This window comes from Hippopotamus amphibius, chromosome 14, assembly GCF_030028045.1.
Source record: "Hippopotamus amphibius kiboko isolate mHipAmp2 chromosome 14, mHipAmp2.hap2, whole genome shotgun sequence".
NCBI classification, from domain to species: domain Eukaryota; kingdom Metazoa; phylum Chordata; class Mammalia; order Artiodactyla; family Hippopotamidae; genus Hippopotamus; species Hippopotamus amphibius.
The window spans coordinates 10,641,371-10,660,751 of NC_080199.1; the positions used below are offsets into that span (position 1 = coordinate 10,641,371).

General features: G+C 37.5%; 1 protein-coding gene across 3 annotated transcripts in view; it reads right to left on the reverse strand.

The window, feature by feature from the left end:
• Positions 1-19,381, reverse strand: part of PCCA (propionyl-CoA carboxylase subunit alpha) — a 383,508-nt gene that overhangs the window by 263,056 nt on the left and 101,071 nt on the right. For all 3 annotated transcript variants that reach the window (XR_009049065.1, XM_057707846.1, XM_057707845.1), the window contains exon 7: positions 16,644-16,775. Coding sequence is in view for 2 of the 3 variants with exons in the window: in XM_057707846.1 (XP_057563829.1) it covers positions 16,644-16,775 (132 nt within the window). In the remaining variant the exon portion in view is untranslated. The remainder of the gene's footprint in view (positions 1-16,643; positions 16,776-19,381) is intronic.

Sequence of the window (19,381 nt, forward strand, 5' to 3'; positions counted from 1 at the left end):
AACCATGTCAGAATCCTCCCCCAAAATGGGGGTGGGGTATGTTTATAACTAGTTCATTCATGTCTAATAAAAAAAAAAAATCTTCCTTAAAAGTCTTCAGTACCTAATAACATCCCCTGAATAAGGAGGTTGGCAGGGGAAGTTGTCAGAAAAATTTAATTTCCTTTCATTAGCTAGTCTGCTCCACAAATAGGTGCTTGTTAAGTTCAAAGCAGTCCTGAAAGCGACATCAGTTTTAAGTCTTTTTTTTTCTCTTACTCCAAGCAGTCACATCTGCTAATGAGATTTTCCAAATAACAATTGTTTTCAAGTCAGAGATAAATCTATACTTCCCATTCTACCCCCCCCCCCCCAAAAATCACGGTTTACTGCTTTATTACACCTTGCTGTTTCCACTGACCCTACATTCTCCAAATTTTAGCTTAAAGGGATAAAAATCCATGAAAAGGGTCATTTAAGAATGTTAGTGATTTCCACACACTGAGTTTGAAGGTTCTTTGTTCAAGCCAGTGACAGTTATTGGAGAATACTTCCCCTTAATAGCCTCTCTGTCAGGAAGTGTTAAACCTGCCAAATGCAGACAATTAGTGCCTCGCAAACAAAATACAGGAAGAGTGCTGGCTGGTGGAGACTGGATTACAAGAAGCCTAGAAGGAAACTTTTAACATGTCTTTTCTTTCAAACATGTAATAGTATATTTGCAAAAGATATTCAGAGAGAAAAAACCCTGCTATCTAAAAGGTTCATTACCTTGAGAGAACTAACAGGCAAATGTTAGTTCACTAGTAATATTTTAACATGTATTTATAATACATATTATGGATGGATTGTGTACAGAGAGATATTAACACAAAGCAAGACTTCTAAAAATTCTTTAGCTGCTACAAATCTAACACTGCTATAAACTGTCACAAAACAATCCTGTTTTAACTAATCAGTAGGCTTAAGTTTTACTATGAAAACCAAATTCTACTAAATGACTTTCCAAGTAAAATCAAACTGTCTTTATAACTAATTTTTCACTTGTCATTCATTCATCCCAAAATCTTTTACTGAGGATATACTATCTACTAGACATTAAAAATCTCTATTACCAGTTTCAACAATAAACTATTAAGTACACCTAGCTCCAATATGTTCTTTTAGCACATATATAAAACTACTTTTAAAGCAATAAAAAAAAAGCCCTACATAGCTGCAAATTCAATGGCACTGACACATTCCAAAGTGTAACTTCTCTGTAGGGCTTCAGGTAGAAAAAATTTTGTAGTAAAAAAAAATTGAAGAAGACCAACAATCATCAGGAAAAATGGGCAATTAAATAAGAAGTTTGCATAAAATGAAATTCAGAAGGGTAACATATAAAATAAGTTCAACTTTAATCATAATTATAGACACACGAATTACAACGAGATACCACTTTTCATCTACCAGAGTTTGATAACAGCCAGGAGTGGTGACCCAAAGGTGAACTAGAACTATTCTCCCTACTTGGTGTAGTAGAAAATGGTGTAATCTTTTTAAAAAGAAATTGTCAGCACCTATGAAAAATTTGGGACATATGTCTTTTGACCCAGAAATTTCATTTGGTGAAGTTATCCTACAAATATACTCATGCATGCACAGAGATATATTTATTATTTTCATTTTGTTGGTGTTTTGGTAAGAAAAGAAAATCAGAAACAATTTAAAAGGCCTTCCCTAAGGAACTGGTACCATAAATGATACACACGTTAACATGGAATATTACATAACCTTTAAAAAGAATGAGGTTGAACCATATGTTCTTATTCATCCATTTGTGCATTAATTTGGTAACTATTTACTGGGCAATACTACATGAAACAGTTTTTCCCTCATGGAACTTATAGCCTAATAAGAGAAACAGAAAAGAGGGTAAACAAATCAACTGAGAATTGAAATAAAAGTTACATGGAAACAAACAGTACTGAGGGAACCAGTAAGAGGGAAAACCTGTTTTAGAAAGACTGCTCAGACATGGTCCAAAGTAATATTTAAACAAAAACCTGAAGGTAATATAACAGCCAGCCGCCATGGGAAGGTTAAAAAGAAAGAACCCTAGACAAAAGGAACAACATGTACGAAAACCCTAGATTAGAAAGCTCAGTACTGAAGCACTGTAACGAAGTGGCAGAAAAGGGCAGAACGAAGTACAAGTCGAAAGCATGGCCTGTTCTGACAGGGCCTTATGGGATTCGGTCCAGGGTTCCCAACTCCTTGGTGCTAGGCAAAAGAATGATGACTCAGATTTAGGTTTTAAGAAGATAACTCTTACATGCTAAAGATATACAAAATATGGTATATATTGTGGGGGAAAAGAAAGTTATAGGATAATATATATCATATGACCTTATCTACAATGAGACAGAAAAACATGTGAATGATCTTAAAAGCTTATGTATGGATATATTTTAAAAAACTGAGCCTGAGTTACTGCTCAAAAATAGGACTAAGAGTTGGGGAAAAGGGGGAACTTTTACCTCTCACTGCATACCCTTAGGTACACATGGAACTTTTTTTTTTTACCATAAAGATAAAAATTTCATACTACTTTCATAATTCAGAAATTAAATCAGCCACACCTGAAGGTGTTACTCAAATTATCTAATTAGTGATTTACAGAGCACTAACAACCAAATACAGTAGTATTACCAAAATCTGCTTAAACTTTTCATGGCTCCCCACTGCCTTAGAACCAAATTTAAACTGCTTCGCTCGACTTCCATACTTGATCCTGCCTGTCTGAGCCTCCAGTCCCAGTCCCTTTCCACCTCGTACTTTACCCCCCACCCCAATGCCAGGCATTCTCCCCAGGCTTCACACAGCCTAGTCGGCTCAGCCAGAAACTCCATTCTCTTCTACCTCCGTTCACAAAAACAACTTTCATTACCATATGCCACGTACTAGGCCCTGAAGACACAGGAGGAAACAAGAAAGGCCCCATCGCAGCCCTCGTGTAATTTATAGTCTAAAGGAAAGCATAGACCTTAAACATGACTGCACAGCAGCTAAAAAATCATTACCAAGATGCATGTTGCAGAAGTGAAGCGGGCACGTGACAACGAGATCTCTAACTCAAAAATGGCTCCAGGAAGCTTCTCAGACATAGTGACTCTGAAAACAGACCTAACAAATGAAATCATGGTGGAACACAATCAGGGTGGCTGGGGCCTGAAGAGTGAGCCCACAGTAAAGCTAAGCAAGGCCTCACGGGCCTCATTAAACAGCATGAACTTCAGCCTAAGAGCAAGGAAAAGGAGGGGGCTCACTTTGGTTGCGTTTTGAAGACTTTTAGCATACAATTTATTTATTATTATTGTTTTGTGTATTGTCTACCCCCTGCATCCCCCAACCCCATTAAAATGCAAGCTCCGTAAGGGCAGAAATTTCTGTCTAGTTGGTTCAGCAATATATTTTAAATGCCTAGAACAATGCCTGACACATTCAGAAAACACTTTCTGAATGAAAGATGGAATAAGTGAATGAATAAATGAGTACTTTAGTGAGAGGTGAGGGGGAGGTGAGAGTCCAGCTGGGCAACAGGAGTCTAGGTGAGGGAAAAATTATCATTTTCTCTTAAACTAAGGGGTGCATGCTTCAGGTTTCACCTAAATGTCACTTTCTTTAGAAAGCCTTTCCAGTCTTATACCAGGTTAGGCACCATTGCTGTGCGATCACCTTACACCCTGTCCTTCCATTATGACAGCCCCTTCCACACTTAATCTCCATGACAGCAATGACTTGCTCTCTACTGAATCCCCAGAGCTTAGCAAATCAACACAATCGACACACTACTTGTTGAATGAATAAATCCACCAGCTTCCAAAGAAATAAGTCTGCTGTGATAAAACAATCTCCTAAATGACCTACTCCAATGCCAACAGCACTATTCACCTCAGGAGCATCAACGTTAGAAGTAAGTCAACTTATATCCAAGGAGATGTAGTGCCTTGTTCAAATTCACATGTCTAAGTGACAAACAGCAAGGAGGTACCACACAGTACTGTGGAGCAGGGGCTCAAGAACCAGATAAGCTTGGATTTTGCTCCACTTTAATATTTTGACGAAATATTGTTGACATTGGGCAAAACCAATCCCAATATTTATCCTTGTTTCTTAATTCTCACTTAAGCACTTTTTTCACTGTATCATACAATTTCAAAATTTGAAACTGAGGTTTTCACAAAACCTATACTTAAAAAAAAATACATAATGCTACCCAAGCAGGAATTTTTAAATAAATATTTCATTAACTTAAAAAGAATCAAACTTTACATGGCAGTTAGTTTTCAAAATGAAGGGCCACAATTTTAAGTTACACTAATGAGTAATAGCAGGTGCACTTCAACTTACAGATATTCAACTTTGATAAAAAAATAGGTATTAACTTTATTTTACTAAATACACTTTGCTCTTTATTTATATAAAACAAGTCTCTCAAGCAAAACATCATTACTTCTTCACAAATTCAACTTGGCAATACTTGAAGAAAAAGCAGAACTGATTCTGCTTAACACTTACTTTAGAACATCCTTAAAAACAGTCCTCGCATCTATCAATTATACGACATAAACTACAATATATGAAAATCCTAAAGGGAGTAAAACAGCAGATTCTGTTTAATATAATAATATTCTATAGTTTATCCTAGTAAAGTATATGTTATACATTTTGTCTTTTAAGAAAATTTCTAATAGGTAGGACAATAATCCCCCGAAAATGGAAGAAAAGTCAAATACAAAAATTCCAACAGAAAGAACAAAACAAATTTGATGCTACTGGTTCCTGCATACAATTTTCAATTGAAGTATTTAGAATATTTTCATTTTCATATCAAAAGTAATAAAATTAAGAAAACACAGAAGAGTACAAATATAAAAGAAAAATATATTAGGAATACTAATAATCCTGATGGCTTCAAATCGGGAGGTAGGAAAAAGAAACAGTCCAATGACATCATTTGATTCAATTCTTTAAGCAATAAAAATTCCTGTGATTCATTCTGTAATCCCAACCTGTCTTGAAGGAAGCCACATTCAGGTTCTAAAGCTATTTAATGCTTGAGAACACTGATGAGGAAAGAGTTGCAGGAAAGTATTAAGCTATATAATTCTAAAACAGCAGTTCAAGAAATGGAGAAAGAGGAAAGAAGCCAACAGAACCAGTAACCATTTCTTGTACTCCCCTATTTCAACATAACTTACAACAAGTGAGCTCTGTCATCCAACCCAAGAATAAAGCAGCGAAAATTTCTATTTTACAGAGAATATGATGGGAGAGGTAGATGATGTTGCTATAACCAAAAAACTAGATCACAACAATGTAAAAAGGAACTAAAAAAACTGGATGCCTTTTCTGCAGCCCCATTTTATCTGTTAATGGTCTACAGCAAAGCCCAGCAGCTAAGAGCACAAGTACAGGTACTGGAGCCCAAAGGCGTGGCTCCAATGCTGGTTCAGGGACAGTGAACGCATTACCTACCAGTGTGCCTCTATGCAATTAGGTTTCCTCATTTGTAAGATGGACATAATATCTCATAGGGTTATGAAGAAGATGAAATTAGTAACAGCTGAAACACACTCGAACAGAGTCTGGCAAATAGTAAGCACTCGATTAAGATTGGCAATCTGTGATCAAATGGGCAGCCAGCACCCCCGACTATCAAGTGTGTTCCTTTCCTAACTAGCCTTGGTTGTTCTATCCTGTGGTCATCACTCATTCCCTGAACCTGTACAACACAGAACTAATACTGGCACTACAATACTGCAAAAAATGTGCACTTGCACCTCCAGTGCACTTCACTGGATCAGATGATCTGTGTACTCTTCATAGCTGATGAGCAGGGTTCTTCCTGGCAGGGAAGCGAAGTAAAATCTATAACAAAGACAGGCAAATTCAAATAGTTCTGATACTAAGCATCCAGTTTATTTCTACAGTGATATTAGTGTTAAATACTGACTCCACAATTCACAATTCAGACCACACCTCTCCTTTCTCACTTCCTACATACAGCCTACTTACCAACCCCAAATTCTGTACTTACTGGACGAGAGACCTGCTACTCATCAGCATGGGAAGCTACTTAGGAGTTTACTTTCCTCACCTGGTTCAGAACAAATCAGTAACTGTTTTTGAAGAAAAAAAAAATCATTGCTTCAAGATACTATGGGTAAAAGTTCTATCTGTACACAAAAAGCATCCTCAAACTATTCTGCATTCATGTACAAAGTACAGCAGAACTTTCAACAATCCTGGATTCAGGAAATAGGTTCCAGCTGATTGGGTTTTCCAGCTAACTCCAAGTCAAACAGAACACTCTTTCTGTTTAATTTACTTTCAAATCCAAAATTTAGGACACATTTCTCTAATTGCAGAACAGCATAATAAACATAATTGAATCTTTTTTTCAAAAATATAAAGCCCTTGAAGCATCATCAGGAAAGTTATTCTTGGTTTAGCAGGGGAAAAGGATACTGATATCAAATATTGCACTTTTTAATTACTAGGACACAGCTTTTCAATTTTTTGGTTTTTTAAATGATTCCCTTCACACTAGTTTTTTGTTGTTATTATCTGGTTCTTTCTGCTAAGGCAAAAGTACAGTGTTTAAAATCTGGCTAATTAGGTGATAAAAACAATCACTGCTTTAAAGCTGCACTGCATAATTCATAAACCTCATTCAAACACATTTACCATACTCTGCTCTGAGAGGTAAATATTATTATTCTCTCTTACAGACTAGAATCTCAGAGAAGCTTAATAAATGTCCCAGCAATTTAATTATTGTTGATTCTTCCCTCTGCTTCACACCTGACATCTAACAGGTCACAAAACCGTACAGATTCAACTTCCAGTGTCTCCCACACCATCTACTATGCTCCATCCTAATACCCTATTTTAGGCCCCTATCATCTTGTCTGGATTAAAGGAAGAGCATTCTAATTCGTCCACCAACCTCAAGTTTTGCACTGCTCCAATCCATTTTTTTTAATAAATTTATTCATTTATTTATCATTTTATTGGCTGTGTTGGGTCTCTTTATTGCTGTGCACGGGCTTTCTTTTTAGTTGCCGTGAGTGGGGGCTACCCTTCGTTGCGGTGCGCGGACTCCTCACTGCCGTGGCCTCTCTTGTTGCGGAGTGTGGGCTCTAGGTGCGTGGACTTCAGTAGTTGCAGCACATGGGCTCAATAGTTGTGGCTCACAGGCTCTAAGGCACAGGCTCAATAGTTGTGGCGCAGGGGCTTAGTTGCTCCGCGGCATGTGGGATCTTCCTGGAGCAGGGATGGAACCTGTGTCCCCTGCATTGGCAGGCGGATTCTCAACCACTGCGCCACCTAGGAAGCCCTCCAATCCATTTTTCACATCACAAATCAAAATAAGTTTTCTAATTCCACAATTTTTATCATGTTAACTCTTCTACATGAAGCCATTCAGAGGCTCCCAAAGCCACAAAGGTAACCTCCAAGTCCAGCTGCACAGCATTCGAGGCCACACCTATCTGGATTCCAATTATCTCCCCAGTCATGTCTTAACTACCGCCCCTCACACTGCATGCCTGCAGTTCTCTAAAGCTCCCGTGGTCTCCTAGCTCCAAGCTTTACAAGATATTTTCACTAACCATAATGCTGCGTCTTCACCATTACCCTCACTTTTTAGCTAACTCACTACTACTCAGGCTTCAGGTATCACTCAAATATTCTTCCACTGGAAATTCCGCCATGACACCCTTAAACTAGGTTAGGTGCCCCTCCTACATGGCCCCACACACTCTGAGCTTCAAGTTATTAAAATGTATTAAATTGCCTGCCTCCTTATAGGTCTCCCTAAGGGGACTTGAAGCTCTTTGAAATCAGGGTCTGGGGCTTGTTATTTTTTGCTAAACAAGTGGGCTGGGATTCCAACCCTGTCTTCCAACAGCTTCAGATGGAACACTCTTCATTCTGCTCTCAAGTTCCTAAGATCAAGTTAATAAGATATTGAAGAAAATGAAAGGCAAATACTTGATACCAGATGACTACTTTAAATGACACTTTAAAACAACATTAGTTTCTCTCTAATGAAAAGGGTAACTCAAGAACAACACAAAAGGAAACCATTCCAGAAGACTCCTTAAGTACTACACACAGTGTTTTAAAAGAATGTGGTAAATCATCTCCATATAACCTCCAAATAACATTCAAAACATTCAAATGGAAAAGGAACAACTGTTTTAAGGAGAAATGTAACAAACTGAAACCACATTAATTTACTCAAATACTTGGAGGAAAAAAAGTAGAATACAGTTGCCAAAAAGAATTGCCTTGAAAATACCACAGATCAATGGCGGGGGGAGTATGGATTTTAAAAAGATGGAATTATCTATAATTAGCACATATAGTCTTCCAATGCAAAAGTATCCCTTAGTGCAGTTGCTAAAACCACAAGGTATTTCAAAAATTTACACTATTGGAAGAGGAACAAACTGGCAAAGATAGAGGGGAAAGAAAACATACCATAAGTTCACACTGAGGAGTAGTGCTGGATAAAATAATACAACTAGGTTGGGCAGGGCCTTGAAGGCAGGATGATAATTTTGGATTTAATTCAATAAATTGAAAATAAAAATAAAAAATTTACACTATTTATCTGCATCAGCAAACCTCTATCTGCAGAGATACCATAAAAAGCAATCTTTTACCTAACAAATCTAAACTATAAAATGTGAAAAGTAGTGTAGTTCCAAATGAATATAGAGTTCCCATACAAGGATTCTAAAATAACCAAATTTAAAAGAAAAAATATGTACAGCCTCTTATATTGGAAATAATTAAAAGTAAACTAGAAATAAAACTATTATTAAAATCTGTCTGAAAAACAAAAGGGCATTCCTTAAAATTATTTTTTTTCTTTAAAAGCTTTTATTGAGATACAATTGACATACAATAAACTGCATATATTTAAAGTGTACAATTTGATATTTTTTTTCTTATTAGTAACTATATGGCAATCTCAATCTCCCAATTCATTCTCCTTCCCCCCCCCGCCCCCGCTTTCCCCACTTGGTGTCCATATGTTTGTTCTCTACATCTGTGTCTCTATTTCTGCCTTGCAAACCAGTTGATTGTACCATTTTTCTATATTCCGCATATATGTGTTAATATACGATATTTGTTTTTCTCTTTCTGACTCACCCTTAAAATTATTTTTAAATGTTTATTTGAAAACTATATCCTGCAGGTTCAACTGTGATTTAACAAATTAATTCAGACAAAAGGTGTTAGGAACTGTATCATTATTTGAGAGTGTAATAGGATCTTAAAAATCACCTAAAGCATACAAGGAGACAACAATGAAGACAGTGGGTTTATTTTCTCCAATTTTCTACTTTTCCCTATCTCCCAAATTAACAGAGGTTGGAAATTCAAATGCAGATTGTCAAACGAAACTTCCCTGAAAAGACAACCAAAATACCCGTTGATCAGGCAAAACCAAGTTTACTACCTACTGCAGTAAAGGATACAATCACTTTGAGGCAGTCTTGGGGGTTCCACTGGAATCAGTTCAAGACCTGCCAAAAGCCAGAGTTCAAGATCTAGCTTTAAAAATTGCAGTGCTCCTCTGATGCCCACTGAGTCCCCCATTCAGGGGTCTCCCCAACCATAATATGAGAAAAATCTGACATTGGGGAGAGCTCCAAAAACTCCTCAACATTTTTGTTCTAAGTCCATAAAACAAAGTTCAGAAGGAAGAAGAGAAGCATAGGACATGTAAGTTCACCTTCATGCGGGCCCAGTGAGTTTAGAAGGTTTCAAGAATATCTAAATAGGACAAAATCTGCCTTGAAACCTATATCAAAACCTTGAGAATTTTCCTCTGTCTTGACTTATTTTTTGTCCATGGGAGTCTGAGTCTGGAGATCTCCCCTCCAAATCCTAAACCACCAAAGCACTGCACAATGTCAGGTCTGCAATTAGAGACGGCGAACCACTATTTGATAAGCCATTACAAGACTCATAAACAGCTTTGTCTCAAGCTGTCTGTGCTGTGAGTCAGACTACTTCTCCTCAAATGTATTAAATCTGTAACTCGAATTCATGTTCTAATCTTTCTAGATGGCATAATCTCACCAAGGATAACAGAATTATAATAGACCCTTTTGTAAGTTTTTGACATGAATGGTTCATTTGAGAGGCACCTTAAGGAAAAACAGGGAAGCAAACTCCCAAACACCTAGTGTTTTGCATTTTTTAAATTAACATGAGGAAGCTCCCAGAAAAAATTCAAATGCCAAAATTGTTTCCTTATAAAATTCACAGGGAAGACAAAGTTCATAGGGAAGAGGAAAGGCACAGGAAAAAAATGAAAAATGAGAAAAACTCAAAACTCTCTCAAACTCAATGGTCTTTATCCTGCTATTCCTTTTCCTCTATTCCACGCTCTCCACTTTCCCCTGCCCTGCTGTTTCTTCCTCTGACCTGTTCCCTTTTTCCTCTGGCTGGCCAGAAACCCTCAAAGCAACAAAACCTTTTAAAATAAGACCCTGTCAGAATAGGGCAAGCCGCTATGGCTGAAGTACTGGTAAATCCTCGGTCTCATTCTGAACTGAGAGGCATTACCAAATACTTTCCAAAGCCTACACAAAATAGACAGAAATTTACAGAGAAATTGAGAGTATTCTAGGAATGTATAATCTAGGGTCCCTAAATTTGTATCAATTGGATCATACTGCTAGCAAAAATCTCAGATAGAAAATACTGTACTGAATTAAAGGGGAGAAGAGGAAGACCCTGAGAGTGACTTGAGACTCCTAATCACATAAGAAAACAGAGAGGTTTAGAAAAACTGTAAATGATGGACAAGGTCCCTGGGAGGCTACCACCAAAATCTGCCATATGAAATTAGGTTGGACTCTAGTCCAATTGTACTGGCAAAGAAAGGAAAGTCCATTGGAGACTTCAGAGATGGGCTCTTGAATACCCTCACACAGGATTCCAGAGGGGACCCCGAAGCAGTTGCAACCCCAGCTCTCTCCTCACTCTTCATGAGCAGCCTTAACCCAGAAATGGGAAGTTTTATAAACAAAAACTGGATGGGAAATAGCCACACTGTCAGATCTTCAATTCCATGCTACACATTTTAAAGGAGTCTCAAAACAAAAGCAGAATAAGACCCGGAATAAACTAATGGCCTTACAGATAAAATTAGATGCTCCCACTCCAGAAATTAGTATCAGTCTTTTGATAAAGACACCTGCAGATTTTGTAACCAGAAATGACAATGAGTATACAATTGTTGTGTATTATCCAAGAAAATTAAGAAAAAAACATAATAGGCAATGTTCCAAAAGCAAATCAAGTACCCATTTCACCCATCAACTCAAAAGGAGAAATTTCACTAATTACTAATTATTGATACTGGTGGTGCACTATCAACCTTAAATCCCACCACTGTTACACAAGCTCTCTCTCTCAGCGTCAACAAAGTACTCAGATAATGGGTATCTCTAATACTTGTCACATTTCCCATGTCCGAGCCCCCAACTGTCACCTTTGAATGTTTATTCAAGGAACATTCCCTCCTCCTATGAGACACTATACCCACTGACTTCATAAGAAAGAATCTACAATGCAAACAGAAATTCCAGACCAAATGTTTCCCTAATGACCTCTTCCTTGAACTCCTGAGGACTCTGCTACTCACCATCAAGACAGAATTAATTTAGACTCTGACTTATCACTACTCTTCTGAGCAAATCAAGCCCAAAGTGAAGATCTCAAGATCTCAAGAAGGCCAGATTTCTTGTTTGGAAAAAAAAAAACTACAATTATACTGGTTGAATTAGGACTGAATAGACCAAGGTTCATAAAACCACTACCCAAACTCTCTAAAATGAGAATGTGAAGATGGACTAAAACCCGATAGTTGACAGCCTAATAAAGAAAAGACTTGCCATAGTCTGCTCAAGGCCTTTCAAGACTGCAATCAAGGTATGAGCCAGCCTGCATTTGCATTTGGAGGCTCAACTAGGGACAAATCCAAGTTCATTCAAGTGACTGGCAGAATTTATTTCCTTGAGGCTGGATGATTAAGGGCTCCACCTTTTTTGCTGGCTCTCGAATAGAGCTCACCTTCACTACGATCTCAGAAGCTGTCTGCAGTTCACTGCTATGTGGGTTTCCTCAATATGGCTGCTTTCTTCACAAAGCCAGCACCTAGAATCTGTTCTCTAGTCTCCTAAAGTGGAGTCTTTTATGATGAAACAATCACAGGAGTGACACTCAATTACTGTAAGTAAATGTAGTGATATTCTATCACCTTTGCCATAATTAAGGGAGTGACATGCCATCACCCTTTGCCATATTCTCTTAGTTAGAGAAGTGAATCACAGGTTCTACCCAAACTGAAGAAGAAGGGATTACACAAAGGCTTGGATGTCAGGAAAGTTCTCAAAAAGTTAACCACAGACTTATCATATGACCCAGCAATTCAACTCCTGGGTGTATATCCAAAAGAACTTACAACAGGTATTCAAATAAATACTTGCACACACATGTTCACAGCAGCACTATTCACAATCACCAAAAGATAGAAATAACTCAAATGTCCACTAACTGATGAATGGATTAAAAAAAAAAAAAACAGTGGTGGATTAAAAAAAAAAAAACAGTGGTGGGACTTCCCTAGTGGCACAGTTGTTGGGAATCCACCTGCCAATGCAGGGGACACAAGTTTGAGCCCTGGTCTGGGAAGATCCCACATGCCGTGGAGCAGCTAAGCTCATACTCCACAACTACTGAGCCTGCACTCCAGCGCCCATGAGCCACAACTACTGAGCCTACATGCCACAACTACTGAAGCCCATGCACCTAGAGCCTGTGCTCCACAACAAGAGAAGCCACCACAATGAGAAGCCCACGCATCACAACGAAGAGTAGTCCCCACTTGCCGCAACTAGAGAAAGCCTGAGGTCAGCAACGAACATCCAACGCAGCCAATAAATAAATACATAAATTTATTTATTTTTTAAAAAAACAAAACAGTGGAATAGTCATGCAATGGAATATTACTCAGCCACCCTAAGGAGTGAAAATACTGATATCTGCCACAATACGGATCCTGTATTGTGCTTAGTCTACTGTTAAATCTATCTAAAGTCCTTACTTTCAAATATTCACAATTATAGAATTTTTATTTAATTTTCTTATAGATTCAAATTCTCTGGTGAAATCTTTACATGCTTATCTATTTTATCCACATTTTCCCCAAATTTCTTTAACACTTTAAGTCATAGTTATTTTACAGTCTTTTCGGCCAATTTCAGCATCTAGAGAGAGCACATGTGGATCTATTTCTAATGTCTGTTTTACTTTTTTCTCTTGGTTTTTAGTTATGTGTTCCTCTCTTTTGGTATGTCTAATAAATATGCAATAAAAGACAGATTATATATACATAATGGTTGTGTGTAAAATTTACCTCCTAGAACATTATTCTCCACATAGTTAGCACTATGTGCTAGACACCATGTGCAAGTGATGCTGTAAAAAAAGCACAATCTTTGCCAGCAAGGAGTTTACTATCCAGAAATAAATACTTAACTCAGCATTAAAATGGGCAAAAGGTTCTATGAAATCTGAGCTCACTGCTATACATCTTACCTCTATTACCTCATATCTGACTTCTCTCTCCCTTGATCACTCCAGTCACATGCTTCCTTATTATCTGTTCAACATCAAGTGCACTTTAACCTCAATACCTTTTAACTTAATTGTTTCTACTTAGTATGCCTGTTCTTCTCCCTGATATTCACATGACTTGCCCTGTCACCTCTTTCCATGGTTTGTTAAAGCTTGTTAAAATTGTGAATGGATGCTACCCTGCAACATTCCCTTTCCCCATCCCTGTCTTGCCTTTCTTACGTTGTTTCTTACTTTATTATTTATTACTTGTCTCCTTTTTCTATAGCATAAGCTCAATGAGGGCAGGAATTATTTTTTGTTTTGGTCTGTTTTGATCCCTACTATATCCATAGCACTTCAAACAATGTTAGATAAACAGGGTGCACTTGTTAAATATTTACTGAATAGATGAGTAAACAAATAATTTTAAATGTGATAAATGAAGTGAGGGTATTAAGGGAAAATACAGTAGAGGGTCTAATCTAATACATACAGTCAAGCAATGCCTCTGTGAGAAATCTAGGTTTAAGCCAAGACCTAAACTTTGTGAGGAAGGCAATCAGGAGTGAAGACCGAAGCAGAATCAACACGTGTCAGAATTAAGAACAGAAGTTTCAAAAATCTGAAAGATGTTGGTACATTCAGTGCAAAGGGTAAGCTGGTACAGTGTCATTTTGAAGAGAGAAACAAAGGCCAGCTAGTCAAAGGATTTAAATGAGTAGTCAACTCAACAGTTTTTAAACACAGGTATATGAGCATATCTGGATTTTTGAAACATCACTCAAGCTTTAGCATGGAAAACCAACTGGACAATCAGACCAACACTGGCTACAAGGAGAGCAATTAGAAGCTTGGTGAAATAATCCAGACTGCATAATATTAGCTGGAACTTGGAGTCAGTGTGAGAGGGAACAAAAAGTAATAGATCAGAAAGATTTTCAAGTCAATTCTCCGTAGCAGTATTTATTAAGAACTCCGAGTTTCTAGCTTGTGAAATGGTATGGAAAATACCAGCATCGTCTCAGGCAGGAAAGAATGAAAAATGAGAAGTTTACAGGAGAAGTCAGCAAACTTTTCGGAATAGGCCAGGTAGTAAATATTCCAGGCCTCTGGGTCTCTGACACAATTACTCAGCTGGGCCATTATCACGCAAAAGCAGCCACAGACAACATGTAAAGCAAAGAGGATAGCTTGTGTTCCAATAAAATTTACAAAAACAGGAGCGCATGGAGCCACAGAATGCCAACCCCTGGCTAAAGAGAAACCGATGAGTTCAGCTTCAACTTGTTACTTTTATGATACCTGAAAGGCATCAGGTGGGGCTGTTTAAGAAGCAACTGGATATGCAGTTCTAAGGCAATACCTAGAACAGATATACAGGTTTGAGATTTGAAGCCATAAAAATAAGTTATGTTGCTTAGAATGAGTTTGTACAATAAGAGAAAACCCAGAATAAAATCAACATTTATGGGACAAAGGTAGGAAGAATAATCAGCATGAAAAATAAGAAGAAGCATTTAAACAAGCCAAAAATAAGAAAACAAAACTAGAACTGAGTAATGTGCCAAAAGTGAGTATTTCGAGAAGCAAAGAGTAACCAAGAGACTGAAATGCTTTGAAGAGACTGAGATAAGACCAAGATTAAAAATTACACACTGGATTTTGTGAGAGGGAGAGGTTGCTGGTAGGCTCTGCAAGAGAAATTTCAGTGGAAATGAGGAAAGAAGCCAGATGTAGACTAAAGATGAGGGGAAAAGTGTGGAAATGAAAGCAAGTGAGGACAATTCTTCTAAGACGTTTGGCTGTAAAAGGAAAGAGAACTAAAGTGGCAGCTGTGGAGCAACAAGAGGTTACTGTTCCCTCTGAAGAGGAGGAACACATATTTCTTTCCACTAAACTGGAAGCACCATGGTGTGAGGGACCACAGGTTTCTTTTTATCATCATGTGCTTCCCACTTAGCTCAGGGATCAGTACATTTTTGACTGATTGAGCATTTTTAATAGCGATGATAATGTAAAGGCACTAAAAGACAAGGAGAGTTTTAAGACGTAGAAGGGAGAAAAGATAATCAGTGAAGACTGTAGCCCGTGAAGGCTATAAAGGGTACATCTGGAGCATAAGAGGAAGAACTGGCTTTACAGAGGATGGGGAATATCTATTCTTTGTAAGGTGAGAGAAGAAAAAAAAAAAAGGATGAATACATATTAAGGTCAATTTAGGTAAATATGGGCAAGAAGCTGAGGATATTTACTAACCAGGGGCCAAGCCTGTTAACTATCCTGTAACAATAACTGCAGGAAATAATTCAGCACAATGAAGAACTGCCCAGCCCAGAAAGTACAATAAGAAACACTGAGATGAAGAGTTCTTGCAGACTCATTCAGATCACAAGGTTAAAGTCTACATAGGGAGTCTTTTCTCATGAGAAAAAAAGGAATAATTTTTCCTCGACAGTGGGGAGGAACACAGAGAGGGAGAGGAGACACACACTCCAATTTCTGCATTTCTTCCTTAGCAGCCTTCAGCTGCAGTAGCTGCTTGCTGGTTGAGGAGCCATGCTTGGGATCTATAGCGACACACAGCTATACCAAACGTGTTTACAATTCACGTTTTATGCCTATGGACAGAAGCTCGCCGTAAAGATAGCAAGAACATCATAATGTTTCAAACATTAAATATAAACCACCAACAAATGAAATCCACACATCTAACAGCACATTTTTATATTACCAAGTTTTTTCCTATGAAAGTAAAAGTCAACACTGATCATTAACTACAATACTTAAGTGGCTTCTTGCTCTTTTTAACTTATGCCATTCAAAACAATCCAAGTGTAAACGACATTGATTTTTTAAATCTATACATGAATATTTTAAAAAGCAAAAACTGCATTTTATCTTACACTTTTGACAACATGTTTGACTTCAGGACGTACTATAAAGATTAGAGTAAAACAGTTTCTCACCTTGACCACTCCATCAAAGCCAGGGATTGTATTAACCTTTGCATTCTTAGCTAATAATTTGCTTTCAATCTTGTCACCCATGGCTTGAATAGCATGTGTATCAGGGCCAATGAAAATGACATCTTCTGCTGCCTGTGGAGAAATACAAGTAGAAATTTAGAACAAAAACATTACAGTGCTTGACACGGAGTCATAATTTTATTAAAAAAAAAAAAAAAAAAACACCTCGTATGTATATTTACCAGTTACTCACAGGACAAAAACAACTTAAAAGCAAGCATTTGAGCCAATACATTACAAGGTGTAATACTGTGTTGCATACAGTATATGTGCACAAAGATATATGAAAGTCAGGTCAAAGAAAAATAACTAAAAGTAATGAAGAACTCCTACTTGGTATTAACAGTATTCTTTGGAAAAGCAACTTCTTTGGTGTTGTAGTTGTGTCTAGTATTCTACCACCCAATCTAAACAGTAAGTTCACCTTTAAAATGCCTTATTATAAATCTCTGTAATCTCAATACCCTGCAGCACCATGCCTAGTTTAACAAAACATCCATTTTCAATGAATGCCAATTTTGTGCCAGGCTTTGGGCTAAGCATAGGGGATAACATGGATGAAAATCACAGGATATCAACTAATTCAAGGAACATGATACAGATCACCAGTACCTCAGAGAAACAGACAAAATAAAGTATGGAATGTTTACATCCTTGTGACTATAAGACATGAGTAAAGAATACCCTGGGAATTTACCAGGTAGAGTTATGGTTTCAATCAAAACTACTCTGTATAAATTACACTTAGTTGTCCAGCAATGGGTTCCACCTCTCTGTGTATATGATATTAAAGTAAACAAAATGCTAATGAATACCAATTAGGAACAGACATTGGAGTTAGTGCCACTGTAGGGCATGGTCTAGAGAAGTAAAGAAGGCATTTACTGAGGTAAAGGATGAGGTCATTAGGGAAAGAACTGAGGTTAATTATGAAAAAGGAAAAACCAGATTGTATGCAGGGCAGTATCAGAGTAAGGTACCTGTTGATTCTCCCATGACCTTTGGTCAGGGTCAGTATAAAGAATGAATGATATGATTTACATCTCATGTTCTATCTACTGGCATTGCTGCCTGAAAACACTCTTAGCTTCAGAAAGGGGCTTCATTCTCCTGATGGAAATATCATCTAGCTATTGCGGTGTGTCGCTTGGCTTGCTCTCAGCCATTGTGGGCAAAGAGGATTAAACCCACCCAGAGCAGGAGCTGAAAGTAGCACATGGAATCAACAAAAGGAATAGATGAGAAGATAAATATTTGGGAGATGACATGACAATTTCAACTTGACAAGCTGAGGTGAGATGCCTGTGGGATAGTCAAGTGCCCATGTTCAGGAGACAGAAAGCTCTACAGGTTATAAGATAGGTCCAGGCTGTGATTCGGATTTTTAAAGGCATCAGATAGAGGAGAGAATTAAAAATTGTAGATGAAATCATTCAGAGAAAATGAAAAAATAAAAAATACCTTTAAACTCAGGATGTACACTTTCCCTCCTGCCCAAAAGCAAGACAGAAGAAAGAGGAATTTTTAGATTCTGAGTTTAAAGCCTCTTTTCTTTGTGTGACAAGGGGGATAATAACCACCTTGCAAGTTTGATTGAAGGACTGAATAAAATAATAATGTAAAACACCAAGCTGAGCACCACAACAGTTAGTTCTTGTCCTCCACCCAGAAGTCCTGATAAAAAGAGAACACTAGAATAATAAGACAGCTAGGCCCATAGGAGCTCAAAATACACTATCGGAATCCAAATATCAACAATTACCAGTGTTACAACAGCAGATAAGAAACCTCTTCGGCCATAACAGATGCTCATAAAGTACCTCTCCAACAAATGTTTTTATGTAGTTTTAACAGAACCTCATTTTCCTAAAAAAAAAATCTTATGTGAAACCCCCAAAATGTAAAATACATTAAAAAATGGAAGTACTCTGTAAGAGGGGAAAGTGGTTGCAGGACTACTTTTTCACATACTCTGTGTCTCTAGCTGCATAAACTAGTCATTTTGGACCAGAGCAACAATCATACTCACTTCTCTTTATCCCAAACCTACAAACCAATAAATATTAAGTTAAGAGGAAACAATCATGTTTCAACTACCAATTGTCCTTCCATATTCTCATTTTACTTGCTAAGATGGAGGAATTTTTATTACAAATGCTATACCAATATGCCAGACAGATGTAATCAAGTAATCAGAATTACCCACACAAAGAGTTAAAGAAATAACATAAATGAGAACCTCCAAAATACATTATGATTATACAGTAAAACTTCTGATTAACCGGAGCCCAACGACAGGAACCACTGGTTAACCAGACTTTTTTCATGCATCCTAATTTAAGGAAAATTACTCACCTCAACATGCAAAATTACCAAGAAAGAAAGTTCACATCAAGCATTTAGTGACTACTCTTTCTCCTATCCAACAAAAATAGCCAGCAGTACACTGAGTAACTACTCAAACAGATGTTTCAATCAACTAACTTCCTTTTCATCTTTATCTTCTTGTTTTGGTAGCACTCCCTGGGTTAGCCTTTAAATGTAATTAAACCAAATTGAGAAAGCAGTATCCTAGCTCTGACTCCCATAATTCTCTTACCAAAAAAGCAAGGATAAGATAGTATGGTACCTGCAGCACAGTGATGAAGCATGTTTTAAAAGTCCTGAGTTCTTGACCA